Source organism: Corvus hawaiiensis, chromosome 3, assembly GCF_020740725.1.
Source record: "Corvus hawaiiensis isolate bCorHaw1 chromosome 3, bCorHaw1.pri.cur, whole genome shotgun sequence".
NCBI lineage: Eukaryota > Metazoa > Chordata > Aves > Passeriformes > Corvidae > Corvus > Corvus hawaiiensis.
Window position 1 is genome coordinate 73,572,784 of NC_063215.1, and position 15,455 is coordinate 73,588,238.

At 35.9% G+C, this 15,455-nt stretch overlaps 1 protein-coding gene across 5 annotated transcripts in view; it reads right to left on the reverse strand.

Annotated features, from left to right (window-relative positions):
• Positions 1–323: 323 nt before the first annotated feature.
• Positions 324–15,455, reverse strand: part of MAP3K21 (mitogen-activated protein kinase kinase kinase 21) — a 41,911-nt gene continuing 26,779 nt past the window's right edge. For 2 of the 5 annotated variants that reach the window (XM_048298248.1, XM_048298253.1), the window contains exons 5-11: positions 12,789–13,029; positions 10,826–10,948; positions 8,178–8,318; positions 7,500–7,650; positions 6,358–6,452; positions 4,111–4,896; positions 324–3,575 (exon numbers count right to left, since the gene is read on the reverse strand). In XM_048298248.1, the coding sequence (XP_048154205.1) occupies positions 3,151–3,575; positions 4,111–4,896; positions 6,358–6,452; positions 7,500–7,650; positions 8,178–8,318; positions 10,826–10,948; positions 12,789–13,029 (1,962 nt within the window). In that variant the 3' untranslated portion in view covers positions 324–3,150. The remainder of the gene's footprint in view (positions 3,576–4,110; positions 4,897–6,357; positions 6,453–7,499; positions 7,651–8,177; positions 8,319–10,825; positions 10,949–12,788; positions 13,030–15,455) is intronic. The other 3 variants (XM_048298250.1, XM_048298249.1, XM_048298251.1) reach the window with 3 other exon arrangements.

Consider the following 15,455-nt stretch of genomic DNA (forward strand, 5'->3'; position numbering starts at 1 on the left):
ACTGAGTTTATTTATATCCACTGCTCTAGCTCCTCTAAGGTACCCAGCCAACATTGTAAAAAGCATTGAAAGAACATTACGGTCACATGAAAGAAAAAAACAAGCTTATGCCATATGTTTCTGCCCACATCAAGTGCAAGATACTACAGGAATGTTCATGTTACTGTACTGGATTATTATCTTAGAGTAACAATTACATTATAATCTTCTGAGAGCCAGCTGGCCATAGTCTATAGCTCCTGGTTATTCACCAGAGAACTCCTTTGTATGTGTTAAGAAATCATTCAAATATATTTTTCAAGAAAATTCAGGTCACTTTGCAATACAGTAGCTACAAAAAATTTATTTTTTAAATAAAAACATTTAAATCATCAGGTTTTGTAAAACAGCATATCAAGTGTTTATCTTAGTCTTTGTAGTGTAAGCACCTTCAGTTTTATGCTAAAACAATCAACATAAATTATTATTTGGTCAGGCTATCAACCTACATTGAAATAAATATCCTTTTAACCAAAACAGGTCACTTAATGCACACCAGATTTCCGTATCTTTACGGAAAATTTCTCTGGTGCTAAGAGAACTACAGACTGAAACCATGATTGAAATAATTTTTTTTTCTTTTTAATTACAGTGAAGACTGGCCTATAATTTTAAACTATAAAAACAATTATAAAGCACTACAGACTACAGCTTTAAAAAACCTGCATCACATCAGAGAAATATTTGAGATGGCTTACCTAAACTGTCTCAGAATAAGAGATGGAATACAAACTCCTAAATTACTTAGAATGCACAGGGCTGGCCATATCCTTGTCCCAATCTTATGGGAAATTATCAATTGAACAGGAATAGAAATCTTGGTTTAATTGCAGGAGAGATAAGCAACTAATAAGTAAAAACAACATAGCTCAAAGAGCTTTTTATGCTGATACTACTGATTAAAAAACATAGGGTGCAAAAAATTCAACACTTGAAATTATATAAACCTTAAGAATACAGAACAGAACTTAACAGAAGTTTACAAGTCAAAATACTTCAGCACCTGAGATTTTCCTGTAGAAAGCCAAATAGAGATACTTTCTTCAGAAACACGTAATACAATCAGCTCCTTTTCTCTCAGTATTACACAGGAATAATGGATCAAGAAAGAGTTGAAATATACATAATGCTCCAAAATTCTAGTTAAGCCTTGAAGGTAAATGTGCTATCAATCTACACTTAAAATTTGATTCATGACTTTATTTTATGAAAACATTTAGTATTAAAACTGGAATAGACAATCTATTAAAGTGTTCTGATGAAATGAAAAGTTTAAACAAAAGACAAAGAACAGTATGCGACAAATCATGTTGACGAAAAACTAAGAATACTGCAACAGAAACAGGTTTGAAGAAAATATAGTAATAATCTTCCATGCAAGCATTCAGATTTACAGACAACTAGCGGTTTTGTCTACTTTTGGTAAACTAATACTTTAAGGAAATTCTTTTCTATTTTTACTTTGAGAGCTGGGAAACTGCATTTTCTGTGTTCTGCTCTGTGTGATTAAGACTTCACAATTTCATTTGTATAATTGTATGCCATCTTCAAGGTGGACACTGTGGTGCATACCAGCCTCAGAATAGAAAACTCCTTTTTTAATCCCTTGGTTCTGAAGCTTTTAGCAACTGTGTGTTCTATTTGAACTCCCAGACGCCAGCGTAAAGGAGATGAAAACATTTAAAATAACACAGGTCTTAACAAAACAGTATTCTGATGGGAACACAGTAGTTTTAGTCTAACATTATCTAATTTTATTTATGAAAACTATTTAAATGTCAAATGATCTGAAAAATTAAGACTTCAAATACTGTAAATGAGGGATGTTCCTTTAATTCTAAAACTGCTTTCATCAGGGGGAGTATACTGTAGATTCAGTTTTCTTTAATCATTCACTCAGTGATACTGTAAAAAATTCAACTACCAGTGTTATCAAAGCTAAATGTTCCTCCCTCCACAATTAACTACTTGGAATTTTCTGGAAACTTTCTATCACTGAAAACCAGTCAAGCACATCTGTTTCTGTCCTTTGATTCCTAAATACGAATAAGCAGGCACTCAGTAGTACCTTAGGAAGAAAAGCTACAGAGATTATACTGGAAGATTTAATATTAAATTACAGCAGTTTTAAAATTAAGTGCAATAAAATGCACCATTGGCTCACTTGTAACCAATTATCCTTAAAACCCACCAACTTTCTTCAATACAAGGTGCAGCAGAGTTCAAAAAAACAAGAAGGGGTGCAAACCCCTCCACCACAAATGAAAAATTCAAACCCAAGAATATTGCTTTCAGTGCAAACACTGTAGTCTTCAAAAGGTTAAGAGTACAAATATTTACGTTCCAGTGTATCCTTACCTACAAGGAATGTTGTTTCACATTACAAAGTATGTCAAATACCTTCAGTCCAATCGCAATACTGAAGTTTACCCTCTCAAATCGATATGGTGGCTGAAACTGAAATGTTTATACAAGCAGTGTAACTTTCTGGAGAAACTAATGCACACAGTCGAAAGTTCTCACAATAACCAAGGGCAAAAACTGCAAATTCAGCTGCTGGTTCTTAACCAATTTCAGTATCAAATGCCAGCAAGTAACCACCTTCTCAATGAGGAGTGAATGAGGAGTGAACAGAATCTCCTGTACCAGCACCTTAAAGCCCTTGTCCCTCTCCCTGAACCTACAGGCCACGGAGGCAAGCTGCAGACCACCACTTCCTAGGTGAAACACTTAACAGAACACAAACTCGCTCTATATGTCATTCATTTTCCCAATGTGACAAAGTTAAATTTCTAGCAAAACCCTTCAAACCTAAAGAAAACTTCTGTGACACTGCACAGGGAGGTGGGCATTTTATTTTAGTCATTCAAAATATAGTTATGAAGTTCACCTAGAACACTATTTTGCAGCATTGTGCTTTTAGAGTTACTAGCTGGGATTCCAAGGAACATTTGAAAAAGGCACCTACTACACTTAATTAGCTGCCCATTTTAATAATTTTGGTACTATTTATCACAGTACATCAGAAAACAGCAGCACAAAGTGTTAGACAGACAAGAATTTTATATTTGTTCCCCTTTATGAAGCAAACATTTTTTAAATGAAAGGCACTCATGACAAAAACTCTCTCTCCAGTTCATATATAGATGGCCGACAAGTTTTGCTCTTCATTCTGCATAAAGGCACAGTACAGTCTCTGTTCTGACCTTCCACATCAATATCAAGTAATGAGGGCATGTGGCAGTTAGTTCTTTCCTCAGTATCTGGCAAGAAGTTAACATCTGGAACTACACTGCCCTCTGAACATTCAGAGTCTTTAGAGTTTGGTTTAATAATACGTGGAATAATCTGCCATGCATCGATTTTACTTCTTAGAGAAGAAGGTCGAGGCCTTGAGATAGTATGGACAGAGCTTTGCTTTTCATTTGAAACCCCACTGTGATTGCTTCTTTGTTGAAAAGATGGTGAGGGCAGAGTTCCAGAAACTGACAGGACCGGGAGTCTGGAGACATCATTGGTTGAAGCAACTCCATTAGCTAGGGGAAAGAAAACCCAAAAAAAAGAAGCAAATTTAAACTATGTGACTTCTTGAATTCTTTGCCATTTGTAAAACCGCCTTGCCATAAACACTAGTGACTTTTCTTCCACCAGAAAAATTAAGAGGTTTGTACATTGCGGGGAATCTCCTAAGACAAAGACCAGTGGTGCTCAAGTAATGTGTTTGCATCTATACTCACTGCTACGAGCAATCGCAATTTATTTTTTATTGCTACAAAAGAGACGTAGAGAGAAAGCACTAACCCCCCAATAACTGGGTGAATACTAATACTCAAATAAAGCCCCATGAACTTCTCCAGTTATTATGAGGAATTACACATGCATAGAGTACCACAAACAATATTACATTTAAGCCACCCCAGAATATCAGTATTGAAATTTAGAACTTCTTTTCAAAAACTTGATCATGAGCTTATCCATTTAAATGTAAACCAGATTTAAAGACGTTGTTTTGAGCTTAAATTTTTATCAGCAGCTTAACCTAGAGATTCATGGAAGTTCTTAATTACCCACCTGTGGTCTGAAAATGGTTCCCATCTGATAAGGTTCGTCTGTGACCCAACATACTTAACTTTGTGGAGGAATCTTTTGGCACATTTTGAGACTCTTGTTTCAGACCAAGACTAAAAGGCTGATTTTTCAATCGTGTCGAAATTGTATCAGGAGCCAGCTGTATCCTCTGTCCTCTCTTACTTTCAGAAGTTTGAGATGAAAAGTTGTCAGTGGAACTACATCGACCACAATCACCAAGCACAGTGCTTACAAAAGCATCTTCACTGTCAGGTTGAAGTAGGCATTTTGTGGAAATGGAGGGCATAGAGAGAAGATTCACAGTATCTGCAGTTGGACTTAGGGATGGAGTACTTGTTTCCTCTTTCTTGGACTGCAGTCGTGTAGGGCTGGCACTCCTGCGGAATTTTGAAGCACGCTGAAATATTCCATCACGCTTCTTCTTCTCATCTTTAGGCAAGAGCTCATCTGGACCCTGCGATTTGTTCAGCTCTCTGATATCCAAGCCCAGGGCAACAGATGCAAGGAGGACAGCACACCCATACAGCACTGAATCAGTCTTCTTTTTGTGCAGCGTCCTGCTCAGACTGTTTGTAGGTGTCATTTGAGGAGTACTATTGGTAGAACTAGCAGAGGTTCCTTCTTCAAAGCTCTCGTGTTCTACTGTATTCTCTCCCTGATCATCTTTCCAAAGAGGTAGATTAATATAGGCCTGATTGGGCAACTTAATTGGCTTTGGTCTTTTACTGTCCAAACCTTCAGAGATAAGTTTCTTATCAGTACATGCACCTGTAAAACAACACCGTATCCTTTAAGACTGCAATTCAACTGTTTAGCATGTCTGCATATGTACATCATCATTTCCTTTAAAATGCCCAAGTATTAACTTTGAAGGACACTACAATCCATTTAGATGCCGTCAGAAGCTCAGACTCACATTTTGAGTTTCAGAAACACATCCTACGCCTAAACCTCTTGGTGTTTGCAACACTTTGATAGTGCTTTTTAAAAAACACAGAAAATATTTCTGTGTATGGATTACAGAGAAGTAAATTACTATATACAAACTACTAGATAAAATCTGGAATATACTCTTTGCAATGCTTTCAATTAAGCTGAGTTCCAAAATTCAGTCAGCTACTAGAAATTTTTCCAGTTAATTCATTAGGTCATGGTGGTCTGGAGTAAAAAGTAAACTTGACATCTTACACCTAATGACAAATAAAAAGGAGGCATTATTTGACTTACATGTGTTACTCTACTATAAACTACTGAATGCTAGAGAATAAACACAGAAGTATTTGAAATTCAAATATGTTAAATTTGTATGCAGGGTTTTAGTAGTAAGCTAATAAATCTACAAAATTACTTTTTGTGAAGCCTTGATTTATACCTCTACCATTATACATGAAGATTAAAACGCCTTTTTCCAGCAGTGTCCAAGCAGCTTACTATTTCCTCTTCCAGATGGCATAAATCTAGCTGCTGCTACAGACACCAGGTTGTATCACAGGCTTTTTTCCTGACACTGGTAACTTAATTTTCTCAGATAAAAGAATCCATAGTATAGAAAAAGAGTGTGCAAACTTTAAAATTATTATGAATATTTTATAGTCACAGCCCATTATAGTAATGGTCATAAAAAGCAACATGGAGCTATTATGTTCCTGAACCGAAGGGGAACAAGTATGTTTTACCTTGTGATTTTACCTGCAAATAGCAACGTGTTGTCTAAAACACTACAAGACTTGAAATCTAAGTTTTTTTCTTGAAAATTTAGATAATAGGTCTCATTCAAAAAAACCAGGGAATTAATATCTGGGGAATATATCAGGGCTTACAGGTTTTTTAAAAACTATGTGTTTTTTGAACTACTATGCATTTTTTCAACAACTATGCAGATCCCACAACAATGACATCAATGATTATTTAAATGTCAAGACAATTACTGATTTAGGTTCTTTTTAAAAGAAACAAAAAATGGTGACTGCAGATCTCATATACAGAGCAGCCTGCAACTCAAAAACATGGAAAAAATCTCTATATGGTTCTCACAGACCATGTATATTTCTTAGGTGCTAATGATGTAAATATAGGGGTTTTTTGCAGAGGAAAATGGTCGGCAGCATAATTACTCCTATAATAAACTGCATAATCCTTGAAGGAATTCAAGCAATACAATTTATAACATTGGAAGTAATCTTAATACTATTATATGGCTACTTTCACTTTTTCAAAAATAGCTCTTACCTTGGTCCACAAATAGTGAAGCTAAGGGAACACCCTTCTGATTTTTCATTAAAACAGTTGACCAAGGGTTGCTGCCATCTGAAAGGGGTCTTACTCTGAAATAACAATAGTTATTTTGAGATTACAGATACCATGCTCACATAAACTTTGTGAGAAAATTACTTTCTTTTCAAACTATAAACCTGTAGTACATAACTTGAAAACCTTTCCAAAGGTAAAAAAAAGATGTAGTAGCATTGAAACATATGATTATAAATGCAAACATGCCTTAGTGTCAGGTATTCTTTTTACAATAAAAATTTCACACCTAAAAAGAAAGCAAATGAAAAATGGGCCTTCGTTACCTATTGAACAACACAGGTTTGTGAAAACCTGGACAACAGTTTCATTGTGTCAAAGAAATTATGTGAATATTGGAAGCTTATTAAACATAGTGACTTTAAAACAAACAAAAATAATATAAAGCCAGTATCAACTGATCATCTGGAACCAGCTCCTGACACAGGTAAATGAGTGGATATCCCCACCAGGAAAAGTAAAAAAAGGCACTATAAATAACTGTATATGCTGGAGAAATAAAGGAAAGGATTGCTTACTTTGGAAAAGCTGCTAATCTCTAGTTTTGAGCCATTGGAAAAAATAATCTGAAAGTGAAGCTGTCCAGCTGATTTCCATAACCCTTTCACCCTCTGTTTGTCAGCATAAATGATGTTGCTGGTGTGAACTGTGCCTCCCACATGCCAAATCAGTCAGTCTTACTTAATCATACTTGAAGTACCCAGGGGGGGCCATGCTTGCAATTCCTCAAAGCAATGTGAGGACGGGCAAGAAAGACAGGCCATGAATGTCTGGTATGCATTGGTAGCTCAGCATCCCAGTATGTTACAAATCTCAAAAAAACAGAGATAAAGGGTAATAGAGTCAAAAAAGTCAATAAAACTTTAACATAAGTAGGTGTTTTATCCTCAAAGTCTAACTGGGAGAGCCACTCATTATTAATGTAATTTCTAAATTAATTAAAAGGTAGGAGTTTTTGCTGTAACTAGAGACAGCAGAACTTTTTTCACTCACTACCTATGCCAGTGATTCAGTTACCAAGAATGCTTTAGTATTATCAAAAAACCAAAATGTAGTAGACATACTTGTCCTTACAATCTGCACGATCCTTTGTTTGAACTGAACTTGGTCCCCATGTACAACCTTTCTTTTTAAAATTTCTCTTCACATCTTCAAACTCTTCTTGGTGGTAAGTTGTGCTCCTTCCCCAAGTTCTGTTGCTTTCATCTGAAGTTACTAGAGATTGGATTTAAAAAAAAAAAGCCCATACACATAAATACTATTTCTAAAGGCAAAATATTTTGACAGAACAGAGTATCTTCTGCACTGCAAAACCATTTGGACACAATAACACACAGGAGTAGGAAAAAAATTGAGGTTTTTTTTTTCTTTTACAAAAACCACCATGCAAACTTCACTGATCCAAAAAGATGAGCAAGAAAGAAAAGTAATTTATGAGCTGACAAGAGACCCAGATTAAAGATAAAGCAGCAAAGCAATCATGTTTTCCATGCTTCCTTTAACTGTGAACCTTATATTTAGGTAATTCAGACAAGTGAGTTAGACTGAGCACTTAAATTCAATGAAGAAAACATATTCTGTGGACAACTGGTATCAAATGAAACAGAATAATCCAATTGTGACCATGATTAACATTTTCTTTCTCACTACACCAAAACAAATTATATACTTTTAAGCATCTAGCCTCCATTAAATGCTTAGTCTGTCACTGTCTCAGCTGATAAATTAAACAGAACCAGCACCTTGGAAACACAATGAAATCTTGCCTTTTTTCACAACCCCACTGGGAAGTTCATATTCACTTGTGATATCTACATCTTGCTGGTACACATATACACTGTTTCTTCGGCCATTAGCTGTGTGTGTATCTGTTTTTGGAATCACTGAGGAAAAATTAAGAGAATGTAGTAGAGATCTTAGTCAAACTGATTTCAGAAACAGAACTGTTTCCCTCATATTTTTGTCTTTAGGTCCTAAATCCTGGATCTATAAAGGCATTAAGCATCTTCTGATGATGGGTTTTTACGGTAGAGTTTAAAGGATCCTCTTTATAGGACCCAACCTGGGAAGGCAGATTTTCATGTCACTGACTAACTGAAGCATTAGCTTGGTATTGTGATGGCATTCTTACAGATATGATGGAGAGACCTAGGAGAAAAGCAACACAGCCAGTTATAACAGCATGATAAATGAGGAAGCATTTACATGTCCATGGTTGCGCTGTTCCTTCACTGTCCAGATTCTCCTCCTTCCTCGCTGTACACCTTCTCGCCAGCACAGCTCACCCTGTAGCACAGCACTACACTTGCCTACCTTACACTCCCATTTTCAACCACATTCCTATGGAATATGTACCTTAGTGGTTTTCCTCCTCCCTCCAAGACACCTTTCAAAATCAGCAGAATTTGCTTTAGTAAGAAATTAACTAGATTTTTCTTTTAATTTAATGTTTAGATTTGAAAACTAGAGTTGCTCATGACAAAGTGAAGCAGCCAAGTAAGCAGTTGTTATATATGCCTGTTCAAATCACCTGTATTTGAGCAAGTCATCTTGAAACAAAGACACTTTGAAGTTAAATCAAGATAAAACATTATTGTGGGAAAGGGAATTTATTTTGCACAGGTGCAGGTGGGTGTGGAAGCTAAATTGTTTCAGCTAGATAATCCTGAGATACCTGATAAGCTTTTATCCAAAAACCTAAGGATCCAAACTCAGAAGCAGACATGTACTTCTTTTAAACAACAGCCTTTATGTTGTCCTGCATGTGTAAGTCCTATGAATACACATCCTTGTTCAAAAAAAAATCCCCAGTGAATCCCCAGTGGCACTTAGCACACATGCAAGGAGTGGCACTGCTATAGCTTACACAAGGCTATGCAATTAAAAAAACAAACAGAAAACTCAAGTTTTCAGATCCATGCCAATACCTGACATTTGCTTCATTTCCAAGCATTTCCTTGCAGAGCAAGAAGAATCAAAGATAAAATGAGATAATTTATATGTAATTATGACATTATACTAAGAAAAGCCTTTCTTTACCTTTCTACAAAAAGCAAAGCAAAGCAACCAACCAACCAGAAAAACCCACCCCAGTTTGAGGACAGGAAACTATTGGCAACACAGATACTCTGTCAGCTAACATCTGAAAAAAAAATCCACTTAATTTTCCTTCCATCTCAAATTTTCATTAAGAAAAGCAAGACAGGGTTTGTCCACCTCTCTCCTTTATCCACAACACATGGGCAGTAATGGTCTTTGCCCATTGCCAACTGTATCAACTGCAGCTCAAACACACTGTCTCCCCTTTAGACATTAACAATGAAAAGGATTTCATAAGGCAGAGGTGATCCAAAGAGATGAGAGATCTGATTTCTATCCAAACTCAAAACAAAGTTCCAGGCTGTTTTAAAAATCAACCAATCTTTAGACTATCTACAGTATGGAAGAAAATCCTCATGCATTCTAATTTCCCCTTCTCATTTATAGCTGACAAAGCCAGATTCTGAAGTAATCTCCCTCACAGGTGACTATGCTTGCAAGAGAAGATAGCCAACATCCATAAGCAATCAGCTGGAACAGGTTCCACTGATTTCATAAAGAGAGAGAAGCTTAAGGCATTCCTCTCTGAATATGGATAATTAGACAATCTACTTTGCACAATACATCAGACAATACAAATGCAAGCAGTGAATCCTGTAGGAACTGTTTTGTCTGAGTATAGGTCATCCCCAAATATAAATGCATGCTTCTCTGTAGTAACACGATCATATTCCTGGTACATCCACTATGTGAGCATGAACATACCTTCCTTTCTGTCACCAGTATACATAATAATGTAGACATACAAATGTACCCACAATTTTATTTTTGTTTCTTTTTCCTGTCTTCAGAAAACCTAAAGCAAGATTTCTTCTGGATTTATACCTGCTTAAAGCTTTATTCTCTTTTGACGTAAGAATGCTGGGTTACTGGCTCATTCTCTGGTCTTTCCACCTTACAAGATTCCCTTACACTCTGAACCTTTCATTTCCTTTATCAACTCCAATACCTAATAAAAACTTGTTTTCCATCTTACTTGGGCTCTAAATGTGATGCTTTGCCTTTTGTCATAAATTTTGATTTATCATTGTTTTATCCCAGTCAGTTTAAAATTTGGTTCCCAAAGTAATTAAGTAAAGATACCATTTAAAGGATTCACAATCATTTTGAATTACTGAAAATTATTTAGCATTTTAGTAAGATTATCCCCCCTTCCAAAGAAGTTGCAACTGTTAGAACCAATCAAGGGATGTGGAAATCAGACAGAAATCTGCCTGGAACCTCATACTACTACCAACATTTCAGTAAGTATATGGAACACTCTCTATTCATCAAATGAGTGGAGACTTACATTGTATAGCTCGAAGACGAGGAATTATTGTGGGGCTACTTGATGGACTAGAGCTGTTACTGTTTAAACTCCTCCTCTTATCCAGATTGGGGGATGCCTGCACTGTTATTTTGTGCTGAAAGTCTGTAAGAGAGCAAAACAAATCAGCTTTAATGTTATGAATAAAAAACTTCTCAGAAGAACATGCTGCTATACTACTTAAAGTTATATGATGAATTAGACTTCATTATATGTAACTTATTTATACATGTAAGAGATATACACATTAAAAACATTGAAAAACTCTAAATGTAATAATTTGGCTTTTGAGTCAAACAGGAAGGATTTCACACCTTCATGTGACAAGAACATGAACAACAGCAAGTAGGTCCAAGTGGACCTATCTGAGACACATCCACACCACAAGTTGTTATTCAATCTTGTTGGTTGTCACAGGAGGGGCAAAAAATACCGCTCAGTATTTAATCTCAAATGAATCAATACTCATGGCAATCAGATTTGCCTTATTTTTTTTAAGCATGTAATTCATTTAAAAAAGAATTAACAAAGAAAAGTCACATTTATTCAGAAAATCATGACAGCAAACTACAGAATTACAAATATTCATAGCAAAGTAGTAAAAAAAAATTGAACAACTAATATTGAGGAGGAAAAAATTCACGAAATTAAACAATATGCCCCTCTAATCTCCATCATCAATGCAATTATATTGTACACTATTCTTAGAATAGAACTGTCTCAAGGACAAGATCATCTGGATGTTCTTGATTAGAAGGAGCTAATTGCTATTCTGAATGAAAGTTTTTATCATTGCTTCAAGTTAAATATAAGCAGAACTGGAAACAAAGGACTAAATATTCAGTTGAAGCTTGCAATCCAGCATAAATCTAACTAAAAACCATAAATCTAACATGTTTGTCTGGGAGGCTGAAGGGTGGCTTTTATCTTAGTTGCTCTTATTTTTAAAGTAAGGAAAAATAAGCTTATTTCAATAGTGCTGAAATAGTACTCCAAATATTACTTCTCCCTTCATGTCTTTCCAGCTACCAGACAGCTACAATTTGGTCAGACTTGTGTTAACATAGCATCAAGTTCTTACTGCGTTTGCAATAAGCTGACAGACTTGACCCAGAAGCCACTGAAAGGAAGCCCACCAGCCCCAGCATGCTGGTACCTCTAATGAAGGCTTTCCAACCATTGGTGAAACCTTGAGTTTGTGTAATGCTGTCTTGGGACAACATTAAAATGGCACCTCTAAACCAGCCCCTAAGAACTGAAAGACCCTCACTGCCTACAAACACACCTCCTTTGCAAAGGGGGCATTTTAATGCATTCATGGGTAGAATGAAATGCTCTAACATTCAAATTACACCATATTTGTATTCTGAAATCATCTGCTGCTGCTATTAATAGGTTTTCTTACAAGAAATAAGGCACTGAAGATTGTAACTGCTGTGTTGTACTTGAGACTGCAATAAGTGTGCAGTTTGGACCTACTGCACCTGTACCCCCAGCCCTTTTGAAGCACTGTTTTTTTGCTTGGTATTTGAAAGTTTAGGGCAAACAGCACTAACATTTCATCATGTTAGAAAGTTCTGGCATGTACTAAAAAGGTACTTTTCTGTCTGTACAAAAACAATGATAACAAAAGTCTGAACTTTGGACCAGTATTAAATCATGTGGCTCTCATGCTAGTGACCTTTCCCTCCAAATGGGATGAACTTCTAGCTGAATCATTCCTCCAGATGAAATGAGGACTATTCCATGAGAATATGATATGTGAAAACTGTTTCTTTGCGGGGAAGGAGCCATACAATTCTTACCAAACCCCTCTGTGCATTACAGTAGAAGAACGTGGCAACAAAATAAAATAGTAGCCAACACTGAAAACATGAACCATGGAACTGAAGAAGATGTCATATTTAATCATCACATATACTGTGACTTTTAAAAAATTGCAGACCTGAAGGCAAACTAATTCTGTGTCCATCTTTAAGTTTTAACCGGCTTCTTTTAAACTTCCCCTTCCTCTTCTTTACATTGGGTTTCTCTTGGTTTAACTGGAATATCATGATATTCAGCTCACGCTCCAGCACGTCGATCTCGCGTTCCGCTAATTGCTGCTCACGGCGCTTCAGTAATTCTTCTTGAGACTTTTGCTGAAGAGCTGCTCTTGTCAACTCCTCTTCTCGTGATCGAAGCTCCTGAAGACAAGATTCACAAAAGTAAAACTAAGTAATAATGTGAAGGCGGTATTAAAGGACACATGAAGTGCACAGTAGGATGTATTTCCTGATTTATTTTTATGATGCACTATATCCATGCAACATGCACACACAATCTTCTGCCAGTCCTCCACTCTGAATAAACCAAGATTCTGTATTCAGAATCAAGCATTGCACAGATTTCCTTTCAACCATTTAACTTGAGTCCCTTCACTTAAAGCAGGTAAGCAGCGGCAATGGGGACAACACATGCAATCAAGGATTATCAGCTAACAGCCCAGCAGAAAATGTGCTTCAAGTGTTTCACATGATGAGAAATTCTTGCACAGCATGAGGGCTACTCTTGGATAGCTCCTATGCTTTATCATAAAGCCAATGACCTGACGAATACACAAATTATTGCCTTTATCTTAAATTCTCTAACCTTTCCTGTTTTTCAGCAATGCGTTAAGTAGTACTTTTCTATCTAGAAAAGCAATCAGTATTACACTGAATGTGGATTAGTGCAATAGGATAAACTAAGTCATAAGACAGCTGTTTCTTAATTAAAATCTAGCAGGTATCTGTAACATCAAACAGCTACCAACCACTGAATTACAGCATAGAGACTCCCCAACCACCACTCTCAGAAAAGTTGTTCTTCTTTTATTCTTTCTCAGTTTTGGAAAAGGAAAAACTTTAGTAAGGAAGCTAGTTAATTTTTCAGGGTAAATGAATACCCAAGGCTAAACAGCTGTAAACCTAGCATCTTAAAATTATCTTAATATTCAGCTTCCAAAATCTGTTAAAATATATCTGAAATTTAAGACCTCCTTAATTTGAGACCTTCCTTCATAGTATGGGCCATATTACACAGGAAACAGAGTTACACAGAACACTTATAGTCTATATTGCTAATAATACTGTACTGAAAGTATAGGAAAAGGAGAACTAGATGTGACTCATACTGTGTATGTTTCTCATGACATATATTTTTCATATGATTCTGAAAATTCCACCTGGATTGAAATTGAAATTCAACTCAGAAAACCATCATTTGAAATAAAGCTATGCTAAAAGTTCAGGATACCTAAAAATTTTATTTCCATTTAAAATGAATTTATTTTGTCACTATACAGTTTTATAATTGTGGTGTTGCTTGGTTTTGTTTGTCTTTGTTTTGTTTTTATTTCAGAGCAGACTGCCTACTTCTGCTCACCGGTATCCAGCAAAGTTGTACGCCAGAAGAATTCCTTATTTCATACAGAGAAAGCAAAAAACTACTTCCTGAACTATATTACTTCAGTGTTTTCAAATGAGGGGATGTTCAAATGTTCTTGCTAAAAAGACTGTGGATGTCAAAAGACAGGTTTGGCACTGAAGCAAACTGGTTCAGTGGGAAGTGTGTGTTCTTCAGAAAGATACTTTTTGGGTTTTTTTACAGATATAGCACACATACACTGCTTGTCATGGGTTTAAAATTTAATTGATATGACTGACAAATTTCATATGGTATACTAATTTTGAGTGTGCTTATTTCAACATAATATTGGAAACAATTTTTTTTTTAATTGACCCACTTAACATACAGTGTTTCGCTAAAGGCAATTCTGCCTCTTGGCAATTCAAAGGAACCTGTCTTCATGTCAGCAAGTAAGGCTTTGGGTTGTGTTCTTCTGCTTGCTTTGGTTCTGCTTTTTTAAAGATATTTAATAACTTAATTTAGAGACTCCTGCAAATTCTCACTTTCTTCCTCCTCCTGTCCACTCAAAACAGGACAACCTAAGACAAGGGTTGAAAGCAGAAACTACATGAATTCAGACTTAGAAAAAAGATACTTTAGAGTTTAAATAGAAAACATCTTTACTACTGGATTAGTACAGTAATAAAGGTATGTTAGAAGACACTGTTGATTTTCTCTCTTTCACAGCTCTCAAATCCAGGTTCCATAAAGCTCAGCAACCAGGCAAAAACTGAGGGCCTGTACTGAAGTAGTAGACAGCCTAGAAGAATTAAAAGTGTTTCCTCAATGAGAGATTAAGTATTTACTCTTTTCCAAATAAACTAATTAAAACTAGACTTACTGCAATTAGTTATGCAATGTTTCCACACTGCTCTGCAATTAAAACACCCATTGTAAGGAAGCTTGGAAAGAATTCTATATTTAAGTTGCTCAAGAACATTTGTCAAAATAAGATTGTGATCTTCTCTTCGAGTAGGCGTCACCACCACTCATTTGCAGTAGGCCCTTGAGGAAATTCCTCCAGCTACAGAAGTTCCTCTTTTACAGCAGGAATGAGACTCCATGCAGAGGATTTTTGTATTATTATTATTATATAAATACTTTATAGACAATACTTTCTCTCTAGTAGCTGACAGCAAAATTGATAATGTGCCAAATTAAAAAAACCTCGTATATATGAAAA